The sequence below is a fragment of the Zingiber officinale genome, chromosome 1A (genome assembly GCF_018446385.1).
Source record: "Zingiber officinale cultivar Zhangliang chromosome 1A, Zo_v1.1, whole genome shotgun sequence".
Taxonomy (NCBI): domain Eukaryota; kingdom Viridiplantae; phylum Streptophyta; class Magnoliopsida; order Zingiberales; family Zingiberaceae; genus Zingiber; species Zingiber officinale.
The window spans coordinates 163840-183855 of record NC_055987.1 but is presented as its reverse complement, the minus strand read 5'-3'; the positions used below and the strand labels follow the sequence as shown (position 1 = coordinate 183855).

General features: G+C 40.9%; 2 protein-coding genes across 2 annotated transcripts; both read left to right on the top strand.

Annotated features, from left to right (window-relative positions):
- The first annotated feature begins 9798 nt into the window (after nt 1–9798).
- Nucleotides 9799–10905, top strand: LOC122039034 (desiccation-related protein PCC13-62-like). The gene is made up of 3 exons (XM_042599049.1): nt 9799–10085; nt 10206–10431; nt 10528–10905. Exons 1-3 carry the CDS (start codon nt 9799–9801, stop codon nt 10903–10905), a joined length of 891 nt encoding a protein of 296 aa, XP_042454983.1.
- A 2244-nt stretch (nt 10906–13149) lies between these two features.
- Nucleotides 13150–19915, top strand: LOC122039033. Its single transcript, XM_042599047.1, has 6 exons — nt 13150–14067; nt 14145–14247; nt 15763–16161; nt 17446–17579; nt 17807–17878; nt 19748–19915. The coding sequence occupies exons 1-6, from the start codon at nt 13150–13152 to the stop codon at nt 19913–19915; spliced, it is 1794 nt and encodes a 597-aa protein (XP_042454981.1).
- Nucleotides 19916–20016: the final 101 nt, after the last annotated feature.

The window sequence follows — 20016 nt, the reverse complement described above, 5'->3', positions numbered from 1 at the left end:
CTTCACTCACCAGGACTTTCACCTAGCTTCACTCACTAGGGTTTTCACCTGGCTTTACTCACCAGGATTTCTAATCTGCCCGGCTTCACTCACCAGGACTTTCCAACTGCCTGGCTTCACTCACCAGGACTTTCCCACTGCCTGGCTTCACTCACCAGGACTTTCACCTAGTTTCACTCACTAGGGTTTTCACAACTGCCTGGCTTCACTCACCAGGACTTTCCCACTGCCTGGTTTCGCTCACCAGGACTTTCTCCAACTGCCTGGCTTCACTCACCAGGACTTTCACTTTCACCTAGCTTCACTCACTAGGATTTTCACCTGGTTTCACTCACCAGGATTTCCCGACTGCCTGGCTTCACTCACCAGGACTTTCCGAACTACCTAACATCCCAGTTAGGACTTCCCAGTCAAGTATCCGGTCAACCTTGACCTACTTGACTCTTCTTCATCCAACCTGATCAGACCCTGATCAGTATCTCTCCGCATAGACAACTGCACCTGCATTGTCCATGTCTACATGTCTTTCTGTATTGTCAAACATCGAAACCATGACCAAGGTTTACGCTTGGTCAACTAGGTCAACCTTGATCTACTGGAAATTGCACCAACACATATACCCATCAAAGTTCGAGGGGGAGTTCGCTAGCTGAAAAAAGCGAATGCATGTATTTTTTAAAACTGACTTTGAATTACTTTTAATAATGAAGTTCGGTTTTGTAGCACCCGAGGGTAAGGAAGAATACTAGTGGACAAAAAAGGAGTAGGCCGGCTATGTGGCAAACGACAAAGCAGAATTCCATCTGCTGAGCGTCCTTCCTCCACAAGAATTCAACCAGGTCGGAACCTATAACTCAGCAAAGAAGCTTTGGGAGAAGTTCTTTGAGCTACACGAAGGGACGTCCGAAGCCAATCTCGCAAAACGGGACCTACTTCGCAACCAGCTCACCAATCTACGATTAAAGAACACAAAATAATTGCACATCTTCACTCGAGGATAAAAGGAGCTAATCACCAGACTTTCAAATCTCAGAGAAAAGGTAAGCAACCGAGATTCGCTAAGGTACGCTTTTAATGTCTTCCCTAGAAATACAAAATGGGCATCACTAGTAGATGCATTCTATATCTCTAAGGACTTAAAATCTATTACCTTAGAATAATTATTTTCAACTTTTGAAGTGCATGAATCGAGATGTGTAGGTACGAAATAGCCGAAGCACAACATCGCCTTCAAGGCAACGAGAGACGAACATGAGTCAGAATCCTCTCTTGACGACGAAGAAATGGTTATGATGGAAAGACGTTTTCATAAAAAAATTTAAATCAAGAAAAACTAACCATCCGCATAGCAAAAAGAAATGGACAATCAGATGCTATACTACTGCAATGAAGAAGGGCACGTTAAGGACAACTGCCCTAAGCTAAGGAAAAGGATAAAGACAAAGGAAAGAAGCCTGTCCAAATGAACAAGTACAAGACTTTGAAGGCAACGTGGGATGAAACATCGTCCAAATTGGAAGTTGAGGCTTTCTCCGGGCTTGTATTGATGGCATGTCATCTAGACGAATACGAAGAAAGCTCTTCTAAAATGAGCATCAAGAGCATCGATGAAGGGGGAGCAACATCGAAAGAAAGCAGTAATTCAAGGGGAGACACAGACAACGAGATCGACAAGGTAAGTCAGGTACGAACTCTTCCTCTCGATAAAATGTTTAAATTCATAAAATTATTATCTAAAGATTGTTGTAAATTAGAAAAAGAAATTAAAGAACTAAAAGTAATTCTGGCAAAATCCTGCTCATTAGAAGATTTTGATAAATTAAAGCTAGAAAATGATAATCTACAAAAAGAAATAAAAGACTTGAGAAATCATACGTGCACATATAACACAAATTTTAGAAGATATAATTTAAACTGGTATTTTAAATATCATAAAGGGCAAATTAGAAATATTTCAAAGAAATATATCCCTAAGAAATTTCTAATTAACCCAGTTGGAAGGAACCTTTATTGGGTTCCAAAGTCTTGTCTTAATTAAAAGTTTAATTGGACTTATAACTTTCAGAGAGTATATTAAACATTTAATTTCTTATGCGGCTTTGTCTAGAAGTGGTTGATGATCCAATAACCAAGAAGGTCTAGTGCCTTGCCACAACCTGGAAGCCAAATATTGAAATAAAATGTTTAATTGACTAACTAATAAAACATTAAAATTGAAATTAGATAATGTTTTGAATAGTTATTCAATTTTTTTTGGAAAACTCTAAATTTTTCTATGCAAAAATGTTTGAACTTCTTTTTTTCTTAAAGCTTTTTTTTTTGTGCTTTATCGAAAACATGTTTTAACTTAGAAAATTTTCCTTAAAATTTTTTATAAGTTTTTTTTTACTTTACCAAACTTTCTATAAAAATTAATTCTTAAAAATTTGTTTAACTTAGGAATTTTTTCATTTTTACTTAGAAAATGTTTTAGCGCTATCAATATTTCCAAAATCAGAGTTTACTTAGAAATTTTATTTTTTTGAAAATTTTGTTTGGAAATTCAGAGTTTTATAAGAGTTACCCTTAAAAAAAAAAATTTTGTACCCTATTTTCATGTGATCAAAGGGGGAAAAGGAGAGAATTAAGTCTAGGAGGTGATAACTTAAATTTTTAATATTTTTAGGTAACTTAAATTTTTAAGATTTTTTCTTTTTACACTTTATTGCAAGATTTATTGTTGTAAATTTATAGTTCTTTTTTACCCTATCTTAACTTGGGTTGCTCACATCAAAAAGGGAGAGATTGTTAGTACCCTAAGGTTGTTTTGATGTGATCAAATAAGTTAAGTTATATCCTGTTATGTTTAACCCTGTGTCTAAGTGTGCAGGAGCTTAGGAGCACAAGAAGTCGAGCAAAAGACGCAGCTAGCGAGAAAGACGACACAGAAGAGAGCCGACAGGCTCGGTGCGTCCTAAGGATGAGGTGCTTCGAAAGAGTGCGCAGGCGGATGAGAAGGAGGCGCGAGGCATTTTCGAGGGACGAGAAATCGGAGCGAAAGCTTGCTCAAGGAGAAGATCGAAAATTGGGTTCGGGTGAGCCCTATTCCGGATGGCCGAAATCACCCAAGCGAGCGAAGTCGAAGCGGAAAACCCGGACTGAGGCGAGCAAGAAAAGTCAACATTGTTGACTTTAAAGGTCCGGGCACCTGGAATGCGGTATTATCCAGATCACGTTTGACCGCGATCCGCTGCGAAGGGGATAAAGTTTTATTCCCTTCTAGGCGCTTGGAACCCTTCTAGGTGCCCCGACCTAAGTTATAAATACAGCCTTGGTCCAGAAGCTGAATAACAACAAGCAATTTGAGTTCCAACACTTGTGCTCTTCGCTTTGTTAGTTTAACTTCTTCTTTTCGTGCTTTCACTGTTGTAAAAGACTTCTCCGCCTGAAGGAGATACTTAGTGCAATTCATTTCCTTGGATTAACAATCTCCCCGGTTGTAACCAAGTAAAATTTGTGAGCCTCATCTTTTAGTTTATCTCTTTATTTATTTTATGCAAGTGTTTTTTTAAGTCCAAGAAGGGTTCATTTTTTTTATTGTGCAGGGCTATTCAACCCCCCCTTCTAGCCGGCCAACGAGTCCCAACAACCTTGACCTATTTAGACTTCGTGTTAGTTATCAGGTCCTAAGACTTAACTGGGCTTCAGCCTGGTGTTAGGTCCTCTAGACCCATCAATTCATATACACTTGGTAAAGAGGTTAACTCACACAGAATCTAACTTTAACCATTTATCATTCATCAAAACCAAGGTTTGATTATTAATGTCAACTGTACTAATAGGTTCATGCTTGGAAGATCAACAATAAAAATTATATATCTTCGTAGACAACTAATTAAAAAATATTAAGAGCAAAAATAAGATCTACACATAGTATTCATTGACTTAGAATAAACTTATGATAAAGTTCTAAGAGAAATTATATGGCAAAATCTAAAAAAGAGAAGTATTATCGTAACATCTATTAAACTAATTAAGAATATGTACAAAGATATAATGACCAGAGTAAAGGTTTCGAACAGAGTAATTAATGCATTTCCAATAAAGATAGGGTTATATTAATGATCAGCCTTAAGTTTCTATCTTTTTATACTAATTATGGATGAATTCACTGTACACATTCAAGATACAGTACCGTGGTGCATGTTATTTGCATATGATATTATTTTAGTAGATAAAATATGTGAAAAAGTAAATGTTAAATTAGAAAGTCTATTAGAAAATTGATCTATTAGAAAGTCTAAAGGTACAAAATTGATCTATTAGAAAGTCTAACTATATATGCAAATTAAAACTGATCTATAGTGCAGCACTACAGAAATCAAGGGTGGTCCGTAGTTGAGTGAGAATTGTCGTCGAAATCCAACGAATTAGTGGGAAATGAAGAATCTTAGGCATTGCGCGTGGAGGTGTGGGGGTGTGGGGTGGGAGAAGGGGGAGGAGGAGGAATTCTTGAATTTAGTGGAATTGCTACTAATGTCTGGACCTTGATTGTACGATGATGGTCCTTGAAATCTCACAAATTAATGCTGCCTCAGGGTGGAAAGTAATTAACGTGCGATCCGAGAATGGGTGGGTGGTCCTTAATCGAACGAAAGTTGTCCTTGAAATCCTAGGAATTGGCGTTACTAATTCTCTCTGTAATACTGATCCGATCCAGTTTTAAAACCTTCTCAACGACTTTTTATCAAACGAGTGCGGCATCCACCTTTTTTTTTTTTTTTTTTTTTTAGTGGGAGCTAAAAAAATCCACTTTCTGTACGCCGGCCACCTTTATTATTTTTCCCAATAGAACCTGATTAATCATTTTTTTTCAAGTAATTAATTAATTGAAAGATTCGAGGCTTAATTTCTTTGCATTTCCCTCGCCACTCGATCGCCTAGCCTTCTATATAAGTCAAGGAACCCTCTTCCTGTAGCTCAAACTCGATCATTTGATCAATATAATAGACATGTCTAATTTTACAATGATCCACATGTTAAGAGTTGATAAGTTTTTTGTCCGAGTCTTCTGTAGATAAAAGTTTGTCCGGGTTTTTAGTGTTGTCCGAGTTTTTTGATTTAATTGTTTGCTGCGTGGTTGAACGTGGAGTTGAATAGGTTCATTGTAAAAGCCTATATATAGGTTTGGTTTTTTGATATCAAGTGAAGTTTTTTTTCCATTCTGTTTCTTCGTTCTTCTCCTCCTCTAGAGTAACAGTGGTATCAGAGCTTTGCACGAGGAATCATAACACCGGCACCGGCGTCACAAATTGGAGACCAGAGGCGATCGTCAGCGAGCAGACACGAGGAATCATAACACCGGCACTCGGTATCAAAACTTTTAAACAGTTTTTTGCACTTCGACGGTGGTGATTTATTAAATTGCTCCTATTTTGTGTGATAAATTATCTTCTTCAATGGCATTTGAAAATAATTTTGTGCAACCTGCGATTCCACGCTTTGATGGTCACTATGACCATTGGAGCATGCTCATGGAGAATTTTTTAAGGTCCAAAGAATATTGGACGGTTGTGATTTCTGGAGTAGCAGAATCGATAGAAGGTGTTGCGCTAACAGATGCGCAATTGAAAGCAGATGCGCAATTAAAAGATCTTAAAGCAAAGAATTATCTTTTCCAAGCTATTGATCGCTCAATCTTGGAAACCATTCTCTGCAAGAATACCGCAAAAGATATCTGGGATGCTATGAAAAAGAAGTACCAAGGTACAACAAGAGCTAAGAGGCAGCAGCTTCAAGCACTTCGTTCAGAGTTTGAAATGCTCCGAATGAAATCAGGAGAATCAGTTGCAGAATATTTTTCAAGAACGATGGCAATCGTCAACAAAATGCGAATCCTTGGCGACAAGACAGAGGATGTTCTCATCATTGAAAAAATTCTTCGATCTATGACACCAAAATTTAATTTTGTTGTCTGCGCCATTGAAGAAGCAAACGATATAAGTCTACTTTCAATTGATGAATTACAAAGTTCATTATTGGTTCATGAGCAGAAAATCAATCAAAATGAAAAAGAGGAGCAAGCATTGAAGGCTTTATCAGAAAATCACTCTACAAATTATAGAAGTGATAGAGGACGAGGAAGAGGCAGAGGTCGAGGAAGAGGAGGTAGAAATAACAACGATCGTGGAAACCAACAACACAATCAACATCAAGAGAATTATTTTCAAAAAGGAGGGCGTGGAGGTCATTATTCAACGACGAATAGAACAAAGTCAACAGACAAGTCCAATGTTGAATGTTACCGATGTCATAGGTATGGCCATTATAGATCAGAATGTTATACTAATTTGAAAAGGCAAAATGGAGATCAGACTAACTTTGCAGAACAAGAAGAAGTGTCTCTTTTGATGGTGTGTCATGAGAAAGAAAAAACACAACGACATGTATGGTATTTGGATACAGGCTGCAGCAATCACATGTCTGGAGAAAAAGATACATTTTCTGACTTGGATGAAATCTTTCGCAGTTCTGTCAAATTTGGCGATAACTCTACAATTTCTGTTATGGGAAAGGGAAAGGTAACCATACAAGCAAAAGGAGATACTACCCATACTATCTCTAATGTTCTTTTTGTGCCAGATTTAAAGACTAATTTGCTTAGTGTGGGTCAGCTACAAGAAAAAGGATATGAAATTGCTATTAAAGAAGGAGTTTGTCGCATTCAAGATGCAAAGTTGGGCTTAATTGCGCAAGTTAATATGACAGCTAATCGTATGTTTCCGCTTTATCTTCATACTACATCTCATTCATGTTTTTCAGCAAAATTTGATGATGAAGCATGGTTATGGCACTTTCGCTATGGACATTTAAATTTTAGTGGGTTAAAAACACTAAAACAGAAGAATATGGTAGTCGGTCTCCCTCAAATTACAACTCCTTCTCAAGCTTGTGAAGAATGTGTTGTTAGCAAACAACACCGTAATCAATTCCCACAAGGAAAATCTTGGAGAGCAAAGGCGGCATTGGAGCTTGTGCATTCAGATATTTGCGGGCCAATAACACCACATTCTAATGGAGGTAAAAGATACATAATTACCTTTATTGATGATTACAGTCGCAAAATATGGATTTATTTTTTGCAAGAAAAATCCGAAGCTTTTACTGCTTTCAAAAATTATAAAGTACTTGTCGAGAAAGAAATTGGGAACTCGATTAAAGTTTTGCGTACAGATCGTGGTGGAGAATATAACTCACATGAATTTGCAAATTTCTGTGAGAATCATGGAATCAGAAGGCAACTTACAGCTGCTTACACACCCCAACAGAATGGTATATGCGAGAGGAAGAATCGCACTATTATGAATATGGTGCGAAGCCTTCTGACGACAAGTGGCGTTCCTAAAAATTTTTGGCCAGAAGCAGTTAATTGGAGCATCCATATACTGAATAGAAGCCCCACATTATCTGTTCAAAATATGACACCAGAGGAAGCTTGGAGTGGAAGAAAACCAACGGTTGATCATTTTCGGGTTTTTGGATGTATCGCTTATGCCCATATTCCAGATGAAAGGAGAAAGAAGCTAGACAGCAAAGGTGAAAAATGCATTTTTCTTGGTATAAGTAATACATCGAAAGCTTATAGATTATATAATCCTTGCACTAAGAAAATCATTATAAGCCGTGATGTTGTTTTTGATGAAAAAGACACTTGGCCATGGAATCAAAATGGCGTTAAAAAAATTATTCCAGCAGATCTTGATGATAATGAGAAAGTACAACAACCTATGGAGGATGAGCACCATGAGGAAGTCTCTCAAAATATTCCTATAACAGATCAAAGTCCAATGGAAGCAGAATCGCAAAGGTCACAACATGTTCGAAGAAGACCAGCATGGATGTCTAATTACGAGGTGACTGGAATTGATCAAGGTGATGATCCTCTTACACATTTTGCTTTATTTTCAGATTGTGATCCGACAACCTTTGAAAGTGCTGTCAAAGATGCAAAATGGCGTAAGGCGATGGATGATGAAATTGAAGCCATTGAAAGAAACGATACTTGGGAGTTGACTGATCTTCCGAAAGGGCACAAAACCATTGGTGTGAAGTGGGTCTTCAAAACAAAGATAAAAGAAAATGGTGAAGTTGATAAGTATAAGGCGCGTCTGGTAGCTAAGGGATATAAGCAAGAGTATGGGATTGATTATACAGAAGTTTTTGCTCCCGTTGCAAGACATGACACAATCAGATTGGTGATTGCATTAGCGGCACAAAACTCGTGGTCTATTTACCAGTTAGATGTCAAATCGGCATTCTTGCATGGAAACTTGGAGGAACAGGTATTTGTAGAACAACCCCTTGGTTATATTAAGATCGGAAATGAGCATAAAGTATATAGATTAAAGAAAGCTCTCTATGGATTAAAACAAGCTCCACGAGCTTGGTATAGTCGCATTGAGTCTTATTTCTTCAAAGAAGGCTTTCACAAATGTCTATATGAGCACACACTCTTTATTAAAATTGGAGATAAGGGAAAATTGCTCATTGTCTGCCTATATGTAGACGATCTCATATTTACTGGAACTGATGATTTCCTGTTTCAGGAATTTAAGAAATCCATGATGGTTGAATTTGAAATGTCTGATCTTGGAATGATGCATTACTTCCTTGGCATGGAAGTAGTGCAATCAACTAAAGGAATCGTTATTTCTCAAAAGAAGTATGTGCAAGAAATTTTGGACAGGTTTCAAATGAAAGATTGCAATCCTGTAAGCACTCCAACTGAGTTTGGCTTGAAGCTAAACAAGGATCATGAAGGGAAGAAGGTGGACAGTACAATTTATAAGCAAATTGTTGGCAGTTTGATGTATTTAACTGCGACAAGGCCAGACATAATGTATTCTGTGAGTTTAATAAGTAGATACATGGAGAATCCAACAGAAATACATCTGTTAGCTGCCAAGAGAATCCTTCGTTACCTACAAGGAACTAAAGATTTTGGACTATTCTACAAGAAGGGTGAAAAATTGGAGTTGTTCGGATTTACTGACAGCGATTATGCAGGAGATCAAGATGATAGAAAAAGTACTTCAGGCTATGTATTTATGCTGGGCACAGGAGCCGTATCATGGTCTTCTAAGAAGCAACCAATTGTTTCCTTGTCAACTACAGAAGCTGAATTTATTGCTGCAACAGCTTGTGCTTGTCAAGCTATCTGGTTGAGAAAAATTCTTGAAGAGCTTCAGTTCAAACAAGTTGAAGCTACTACAGTTTTTTGTGATAATAATTCAGCAATCAAACTCTCTAAGAATCCTGTGCTACATGGCAGAAGCAAACATATCGATGTGAAGTATTATTTCTTAAGAGATCTCAGCAATGATGGAACAATCAAACTGATTTATTGCCGCAGTGAAGATCAAGTTGCAGATATACAGACCAAGCCTCTCAAAATTGCTACATTTGTGAGGTTACGTGGTCTACTTGGAGTTTGTTCGCGTACTGCTATTATTTTTTCTTAAACTGTTTTCTGCCGACTTCAGTTTAAGGGAGGGTGTTAAGAGTTGATAAGTTTTTTGTCCGAGTCTTCTGTAGATAAAAGTTTGTCCGGGTTTTTAGTGTTGTCCGAGTTTTTTGATTTAATTGTTTGCTGCGTGGTTGAACGTGGAGTTGAATAGGTTCATTGTAAAAGCCTATATATAGGTTTGGTTTTTTGATATCAAGTGAAGTTTTTTTTCCATTCTGTTTCTTCGTTCTTCTCCTCCTCTAGAGTAACACCACATCTTCTCTCTCGTTCTTGTCTCTATGGCCGTTGTCGCGATGGCCGGGGGAGGGGGAGGCAGAGACCAAGATAAATGTGCGCCGCTACCCACGAGCGGGCTGCCAATTTACCCCTTCGACAAGGACTTGATCCAGTTAGCCCTCAACCTCGAGTTCCTCGAGGCTGAGTTCTACCTGTTCGGCGCCCTCGGCAGGGGCCTCGACTCCGTCGCTCCGGAGCTGGCCATGGGCGGTCCGCCGCCGGTCGGCGCCAGAAAGGCCAATCTTGACAATATCACAGAGGCCATCATCGAAGAGTTCGGCTACCAAGAAGTCGGCCACTTGAGGTTAATGATCATTGCACAGATTGATTAATTAATTAGTTAATCCTCAACCGAACTTAATTAATTAGTAATTGCTTCCCGATGATAACATAACTATATGTACTTTGTTGCTAATTAATTAAGGGCGATCGAGAGAGCAGTTGGTGGGTTCCCGAGGCCGATGATCAACTTGAGCGCCGAACTCTTTGCAGACGCAATGAACGATGCCTTCGGGTACAATCTGATCCCTCCGTTTGATCCCTACATCGACACAATCAAGTTCCTCATTGGTTCCTACGTGTTCCCCTACGTGGGCGTCGTCTTCTACGTTGGTGCAAATCCCAGCATTAAGGGTCATGAGTCCAAGAGGGTAATTAATTGAAGAATGAAAGGGCCTTCTTAATTAATTAACATATTTAATTATCGACTTATTTATATATGACTACAAATTTAATTATATATGCAGCTTGTGGCGGGACTGTTAGCTGTGGAAGCTGGCCAAGATGCGGTCATAAGATCGTTATTGTATCAGCGCAAGGATGAGATGGTGCCGCCGTACAATATAACGGTGGCCGAGTTTACGATCAAGATATCGGAGCTGAGGAACCGGCTGGCGATGTGCGGCGTCAAAGATGAAGGCCTCATCGTTCCGATGCCGTTGGGCGCCGAGGGAAGGCTGACCACCAACATACTGTCGGCCGACAAAGATTCCCTCGCCTACTCGCGAACTCCGCCGGAGGTGCTCCGGATTGTGTACGGTACCGGAAATGAGAGCGTGCCGGGAGGGTTCCTTCCCCAAGGCGGGAATGGAAAAATCGCAAGGGGATTCTTGGAACCTCGTTGAAAAATGAAACTGATCATCGATATCGATCGCTGCATGCACTATTAACTAACTAAATAAAACTGCCATGTAGCCTATATATCAGTTGAATAATGCCGGCCGGAACTGTAAGCTGTTCTTGTTATGATCTTCAAAGCAATGCAATGAAGAGTATCTCAAATTATGCATGTTTGGGTTTTAATTTTTATTTTTAATTTTTTTTCTTTTTTCATGACAAATTGGAAAAGTAGTGATCGTTAAAGCTAAATCTATAGCAACACTAAATAATATCATTCATCCGGTCTAAAACTTCTGGACATGGCGTGCTAGAAAGGTGACTATACAGTTGAATAGAAGAAGACTTTGGATAAAATGAGAGCTTACAGAATATTAGAGCGAGAAATAGGGAAGAGGTCCTGACGCAATACTCCAACGTTCAAATCAAAATGGCGTGGCCTGGCGAAAAATGAAGAAAAATAGTAAATGTGTAAGCATAAGTAAGATTGTTTTAAAAGCGTACATCTTCAACGGAGAGAACCCCTTTATATATCACCTCTTATAATCTTTGCAATCATGATCAGGGAGCAGAATATCAAGTGTCAGAAGTTGTTCAGTAAAGGAAGACATACGGTCCGAGAGATGTACAATCGTCCGAGGAATCTTTCGTTTCCCATATGCATACCGCTTTTATAACTTATGTGATTAATGAGGCGGTTAAGAGAATATATTGTCATAGTGTGTCCCATGATGGAAGGCCTATAGTTATCTTTGAAGAAGGTTCCATTAAATGCATATGTTATACTAGAAGAGTATTTTTCTGACGAATAGTTATTACTCTCTGACAAGTTATTGTGATTCTATGACAATATTCTCCCCTGAAAATATCCTGACCAGAGCTTTAGCCGACTGATTGTATATTATACTAGTAGATCAATATATAAGAAGCAGGGCATCAAGCCTTGTAAGGTCGTCTGACTCCTATGCCTTTCGGATACATATTGTGGGATGCTAGTGATCTATTATTGAAGCAATAAGGAGCCAAGTCCCCTGAGCCAGGTTGGTTTGATGACCAACTAGCCATATGTTGGAATATTTACCTCTGATGAATGGGGAACCGAGTCCCGAGAAATCCGATTGATACTTTTAGCTGATCGTCCTTATGTTAGGAGACCTCCCCTTAAGATCTGGAAGTCCGGCCGGGTTTATACTGAGAGTTGCCTTGTAGATTATCTTGTGTACATATAGGAGACAGGAATATTGAGCTGTGTAAACCTGACCGGCATTATATCCGACCGACTATCTGAAAGAGAACTGGCATATGAGAGGTGAATCAAGACTCATATGTTCTACTGGATGTTGGGTTGACCAGCTATATATTGAGGGTTATACTATAGCAATTGGGAGATGTTTCGTATACTCGACCACCTATACGATAGTACGACCCTATGGTAGGTCGATCATCTCTTAAACCCGATTGCTTATGGTTGACCGGATATATAATAGGTGTCTTAGCACCGAAAGTAAATCACTAAGTCCCTCTAGTCCAGCCGACTTGTGGGCCGATCTCCCTCGTATCAAAGGTCTTAGTGTTAGATAGATAACAAAGTCTTATTGAGAGTCACACATTGACTGTCACATTTTCTTGACTTTAACCGTCACTTCAACTTAACTTTGACTACTACGTTATACCTGAATCCGCTTGTAACACCCCCATATCAATTATCATATGGATTTAGACAATCCAAATTTTATTTTATGGTTCTCGAAGTTAATTTCAAATTGGCAAGCACTTATTTCTTAAATCAATATTTAATTTATAATGCTTAGCTTAGTTGTGGCTAATCCATTTACTACGGAATTGAGGATAAAACGATAACAAAGTTAAATATTTCGTTAACTTACTTATCATTATATTAAATAATTATTAATAAATCAAAAGTTTTTTTTAAAAAAAAATAATAATAATTAAAAAACAGAGAGGTAATTAAGTTCAACTCTCACTCCTTGATTTTCGGATTTCCTTCCGCTCATCCATCCACCGCTCGTCTTCTTCTTCTAATTAAATGATCCTTCTTCCTTGTGCGATCCAACCCTCTGCAACTGCAACAAGATGATGATCGAAGGTAGGCGCATGCATTCATTTCTTCGATCAATCCTCTATTAGCAATGGTATTTATGGTGTATTGATCAAGTTAATTGTGGTTTTTTAATTAATTTTTTTCATTGTTCATCTCAGATACTACGAATGGTCAAAAATCAGAAACTACGATGGATTTGCCATTGCCGGATCCAGGGCCGGACAAGGAGGCGCCGCCGCCGCTCTTCTGTTGCAACCAATGCGACAAGGAGACGGTGCACAAGATCGCCCAGCTGCTGAACCCCGGGCTCGCCGCGGCCTGCGTCGACAACACCACCGGCCTCTTCCGGGGCCCCGCCTCCGTCGCCGTCCCCTTCCGGCCGGAGATGGTCGACTACCTCACCCAGCGCAGCGAAACGTACGTGGCGGAAACCATGGCCCAGCGCGACGAAGCCGCCGACCCCGCCGCCGAGGAAATCTCCGACGATCCCGCCGACATCGTGTCCGACCTCATGGAGGACTTCGCCAGCTCCAAGCGCAACTTCTTCAGCCGCGTCTCCGGGTGGATCCTCAGCGACAACCGCGAGGACAAGGTCGACGACTTCGTGCTGGAGATGGAGAGGAACGCGTTCTGGCCGATCGACCGGCGGGAGGCGGTGGCGGAGACTCTGCTCCGGAACGTGGATTTCAAGAACGCGTTCCACTGCCCGATGAAGTTCGAGGCGGAGGGGCAGCTCGCGGCGCACCGGGACGAGTGCGGCTTCCGGATCATGGAGTGCTGCAACGAGAGGTGCAGGACCAAGTTCTCGGCGGCGCACGCGGCGAAGCACGACGAGGAGTGCCCCTTCAAGATCCTGCCCTGCGAGCAGAGGTGCGAGAAGAGCCTCATGAGGCGGGAGATGGACCGCCACTGCGTCACCGTCTGCCCCATGAAGCTGATGAACTGCCCCTTCTACCAGATCGGCTGCCAGTCGGCGTTCCCGCAGTGCACGCTCAAGGATCACTGCGCCGATTTCCTCAATGCGCACTTGTCCTGCGTCGTGCAAGTCATTCACCGGCAGGAGTTCTCCGACGAGGAGATTGACCAACGAGTCTTACTTCTTCAACAGGTTTCTATCGATAATATATATAATTATATATAATTAATCACAAATTCTTCATCCGATATGATTGTTTGATTTTGCAGTCGGAGTGTCGAAGCCAACTAAGTGAAGCCTTGGACGTTAGATCTCTCACGATAGCAGTGAGGGATCAAGAAGCAAAGATGAGGAAGTCTGACCGGGGACTCGGTACAGTTTATGAAGTCGATTAGAGCGAGCTTTGATATTTAAGAAGCTCCGACCAAGAAAATAAAACACTATATATATATAGATTCCTCTCTCTCTCTTTTTTTCTCTCTTGTTTTTTGGCCTCTGTTTTGCCAAAGCAAAACGTTGGAATTCGTAGTCTTTTGCGATCTGTTCTTGGTTCCAGTTGAGAGATCGATCGTTTTCTGTTCGTTTAATTTTTTGGTACTTAGATCAAAAGCATAGATATATATACCAGAGGACATTGCGAAGTTCAATTTTTATTAGAAATAAAGGTATAAAATAATGAAGAACAAAAATTCATCATTGATACGATGAATAGGTAGAGTCTCTAAAATAGGGATCGAAATCAAAGTGAAGGAGGTGTCAATCCTTGGAGTTCGCATGGTTAATTGCATTGCACTACATAATGGTCTAGCCGATCGGATTGCGAGGCCCCCTGACTAGATAGAACCTTAAGTCGTATTAGTTCGATTCGGAGTTGAGTCCTCTCGGTTTGATCGGATATGATAGACGTATAGCCCAACCGGACTCATTGGCCGAGCGGAGGTTAAGTCCTCAAGGTGGTCAACATTCCTTAGCCAACCTGATCCCATCCGAGAATGAGATCCGACCGGACTCCTTGGATGAGTGAAGGCCGAGTTCTCAAAGAGGTCAAGCTCACAAGATGGTCAGACTCCATTTGAAAATGAGATCCGACCATAGATTAAAGGGGACTCGATCAACGAACCATCAAAGTGTATCCAAGGCCCACCAATTGATATAGGAGAGAATCTAAAATTGAAAATTTTTAAGTAGTTATCCGTTAATTAAGTTTAGTTTATTTTTATATTTAATTTTGTCCTAAATCTTAAGAACCGAGTCTTGATAATTAATTTATCCTAAATCTTAGGGAATAAGTCTAGTTGATTATTTTTCTGTTTAGATTTTTATGAGGGTTTTGAGAGCTATATAATTAAACCTATGCCTAGATGATGTTTGGAGACAAGTTATTTTGATATTGAATCAATTGGTTTCACTTAAGCCACGTTACGATTGCATCTCTTTTGTTTTTTATTTCCCGCCCTTATTTTCTCAAGAAGGTTTTTTAAAGTCTATCTTGAGTTATTTCTTATTTCGTTATTTCTCTCTTATTTCTTCTTAATCTCTCTATAACTTCACGCCCCAGAATAATTTATATTCTACTCGACGTCAGTTCGTATCAAAGCTCATTAAGATCCAATGGAGGGTCGTTGTGGACGTGGTCTTGATCGTGAAAGGTAGGTTCCGACTGAGGAATCCTCACATTGTGGTCGTAGCACCTAAGACGAGATTCAGTATCTACAGAGACAAGTCACAAAGTTATCTCAACGTCTAACGACACGAGAACGTAAATATCGTAAGTTCCTTTATTCCCTTTTTGAAAAATCTCTAATTTCCAATCGAGAAGAGTTGTCCAAACACAAGTTTGGTTTCAAGAAATATGAGTGCAACCACCCTACCACCTACAACTTCAAGAGAACACCAACTCTCAGTGCCTCTATGTCCCCCCTTCCTCTCACGGCAACGGAGACAACCATGAGGATGCGGACCTCGACAACATCAAGTACGACCAGTCCTACTCTCTTGATCATCCAATTGTAGGAGGCAGCAAAGACGACGACAAGATCGAATTATTCGATGATCCAATTTACGACGAAGACGAGATCGAAACACTAGGTGAACCGATATTTGATGATGAAGTTGATGAGGTACTCTATGGTGATGACCATGAGATTTTGGTCTTATTTAAGGATGCAGTTTGTGCCGTATCGGAAGACAATGCGAAGAAAAGGGAGACTATGGATGTTGAAGATATTATTTTGAACTCGATGACGAGTTCTTTTCAACCTTGGGTGCTTGATTCAGGAGCATCCGGTGACACAATCATCTCGTACCATCCAACATGGCTATATTCCCCTTGGAGTTGTTACGAGAAGAAAATAAAGCTACCAACTTTCCTTTTGAATCTAGATGAAGGACGATCGAGGAAGATGATGAGTTCGTGGTCTTTTGACGTGGTTGCACTCTATTCAGAGTCTGGACGTGATGGAATCCCTTTAGATTTGGTAACTAATAACTCTACACTACTTTCTATGTCCAAATTTTTGAACAAGATGAAGCACGAAGACATGATCTATACTTTGCTTCCTTACAAAAGCTATAAAATAGACTTAGACTTGGATCTACCAGCTGAGGTGCAACAACTCCTATCCGACTTTGCTAATTTGATTGCTGAATACCTTCCTCCGGGACTTTCCTCTAGAAGAGACATTCAACACCAGATTGACCTCGTTCTGGGGTCAATCTTACCTAACTGACCGACATACTATGTTAGCCCTAAGGATGCTGAAAAACTACAACGACAAGTTGTGGAGATATTGAGACTAGGTTATGTAGGATCGAAAAGAATTTAGATATCTCTACAATTGCATGATATTGTCCACTTTGGGCCTAAGCTCTCATGGTTTTGCTCTCGGGCTCTACCCAAAAGGTTTCATGCCAATGGAGATATCTTTTCTCTTGGGCTATACCCACCAAGTCTTCCTACCCCTCGGTCCACCCGACCTACTAGGACTTCCTGTCTAGTGTCTGGTCCTCTTGATCTGAACATAGGAGTCCCCTTTCTTTGTTCGAGATCAATATTATACTCACATGTCTCAATCATATCATAGCTCTTGTGCACAGTCGGCGGTTAAATCTTCTGGCAGTCCAGTCTCTGATACCAATTGTAGGATCGAAAAGAATTTAGATATCTCCACAATTGCATGATATTGTCCACTTTGGGCCTAAGCCCTCATGGTTTTGCTCTTGGGCTCTACCCAAAAGGTCTCATGCCAATGGAGATATTTTTTCTCTTATAAACCCATGATCTTTTCCATGTGTTTTCAATGTGGGACTATGTTTGCAACCTTGCAACCCCAACAGGTTATACTTTCTGGCAGTCCGGTCTCTGATACCAATTGTAGGATCGAAAAGAATTTAGATATCTCCACAATTGAATGATATTGTCCACTTTGGGCCTAAGTCCTCATGGTTTTGCTCTTGGGCTCTACCCAAAAGGCATCATGCCAATGGAGATATCTTTTCTCTTATAAACCCATGATCTTTTTCATGTGTTTTCAATGTGGAACTATTTTTGCAACCTTGCAACCCCAACAGGTTATACTCGTGAGAGTATGAGCCATTGTGCAGTCTCTTCCCTACTTACTACCATGAGTATTAAGGTTACCGACTTTGGATCTTTCTCAGATATGTATGTTGATGATCCCTCCTTTGGCAAGATATTTCAGGAGGCAACTAATGGACTTTGCAACAACTTTATTTTGCACAATGATTATCTATTTCGTGGACTACGATTGTGCATTTCAAACTGTTCCTTAAGGCAACACATTATCAGTGAATTGCATAACGAAGGACACTTTGGCCGAGACAAGACATTAGCCTCAGCTCTTCTGACTTCTATTGGCCCAAGCTAACTAGTGGCGTAGCTCATTTCATGGATCATTGCTTTAATTGTCAGCAATCTAAGGGAACCCTCACCAATGCTGGTTTGTATACTCCCTTACCAATTCCCGAAGCTCTTTGGTATGAGGTTAGCATGGATTTCGTATTGAGTTTATTCCGCACCCAACGGACTGCAGACTCTATTATAGTTGTGGTGGACTGATTCTCCAAGATGGCTCACTTTTGTGGCATGCAAAAAAACCATGGATGCTATTAGGATTGTCACTCTCTTCTTCAAAGAGATTATGCGTTTACACGGTATTCCTCAAACTATTACTTCGGATCGTGATACTAAATTTGTCAGTCAATTTTGGAAGACTTTATGGGAAAAGCTAGGGACAAAACTAAATTTCAGTAACACCTATCACCCTCAAACAGATGGTCAGACCGAGGTAGTAAATGATAGCTTAGGAAATCTTCTGAGATATCTCACAGGAACCAAACCAAAGCAATGGGATCTAGTTTTATCTCAAGCAGAATTCGCATACAATAAATCAAAGAACAGGACCACTGGTTTGAATCCTTTCGAAGTTGTTTATGGATGAAACTCATTTAGAGTACTGGATTTAGTCCCTATTGTTGGATCGAAAGCGCTAGAGGGGGGGTGAATAGCGCTTGTGGCTTTCACAGTCGATTTCGTAAAAATATCGAGTTATAATGCAGCGGAAATAGTAAAATGCACAAACACACAGAAGACTCAAGAAGTTACTTCGTTCGGAGCCTATCTCGACTCCTACTCGAAGGCCCGCGGTCGCTGACCGCTTTCGGTGGGCAACAACTATAGTTCGTAAAAACTATTACAATCTAAGTACAATTCAAAGCAGTAATAAAAATTATACCGACAACAAAAGACTAAATCTGAAGCTCCGGGTTGTCGACGTCGAGTTGAGGCTTTGTCGGAACATCTCGTTAGCAGCAGGTTGCAGAAAGATTGCTTGTGCGATGTTATGGAGAGCTGTTGTTCGAAGTCCCCTTATAAATAGTGCTGGAGGCGCCTCCAAGCCTGTCCGAGGCGCCTCCAGGCCGCCGAGTCGTACGAGTGGATCAGCTCAAACCTGGCCGCATCTCATCCCTCTGAAGGCGCCTCCAAGCTGCTCCAAGGCGCCTTCAACGCCTGCTCCAAGGCGCCTCCAACTTCCTCCGAGGCGCCTCCAACTCTTCTGGACAACTGACTTCGGCTAGCACCCGAGGCACCTCCAAGCCCCATGGAGGCGCCTCGGACACTGTTCATCCGAGGTTAAAGATGCTCCTTTGTTCCTGCAAATTATGTTAGTCCACCAAACACACACATACTCTACAAGACAAAGTTAGCACAAATAAAATATAGTAAATCAAGTGATTGACAGTCATCGGACTGTCCGGGTCTGACTTCAGATTTCCGACCAAAAACCCTAGGTCGACCCGACGCATACTGTTCCCTCTGCGGGGAACGCGTCCTCACCTACTCCCCTCAGGAGAGATTACCTGATGTCAGTACGGTCCTCCAGACCGACTGGACTTTCCGCCTAGGGTTACCACCCCCTACAACCTAGGGTTTTCTCCACCTAGGGTTACCACCCCCTAGGACCTAAGGTTACCCCCCTTAGGATTTTCCTCCACCTAGGGTTACCACCTCCTAGGACCTAAGGTTGCCGCCCCTTAGGGTTTTCCGCCACCTAGGGTTACCACCCCCTAGGACCTAAGGTTGTCGTCCCTTAGGGTTTTCCGCCACCTAGGGTTACCACCCCCTAGGACCTAAAGTTACCCCCCCCCCCCCCTTAGGATTTTTCCTTCACCTAGGGTTACCACCCCTATGACCTAAGGTTAACCCCCCCCCCCTCTCTTAGGTTTTCACCTTGCCTAACCGCAGCTAGGACTTTTGTCTAAGCATCACTTAGGACTTTCCTGTAAGCTCCATGAACCTTTTTAGATAACACCACAGCTTAACTTTGAACCCTTTGCCATAATCAAAACTCAGGTTCGATCATCTGGTGTGGTCACTGCACCAACACCTATTTCGCGTCCCAGACAAACTAACCCCAAGGCTGAGGAGATGGTCGAGCATCTTCGAGTTATTCATGAGCAGGTTAAGCAAGCTATTCAAGAAAGCAACACTGAATACAAAATCAGGACAGATCGACATTGACGTCAGGTTCTTTTTGACATTGGTGATATGGTTTGGGTTGTATTAACTTATGATCGTTTCCCTATTGGTGAATACAACAAGCTCAAAGATCGAAAGATTGG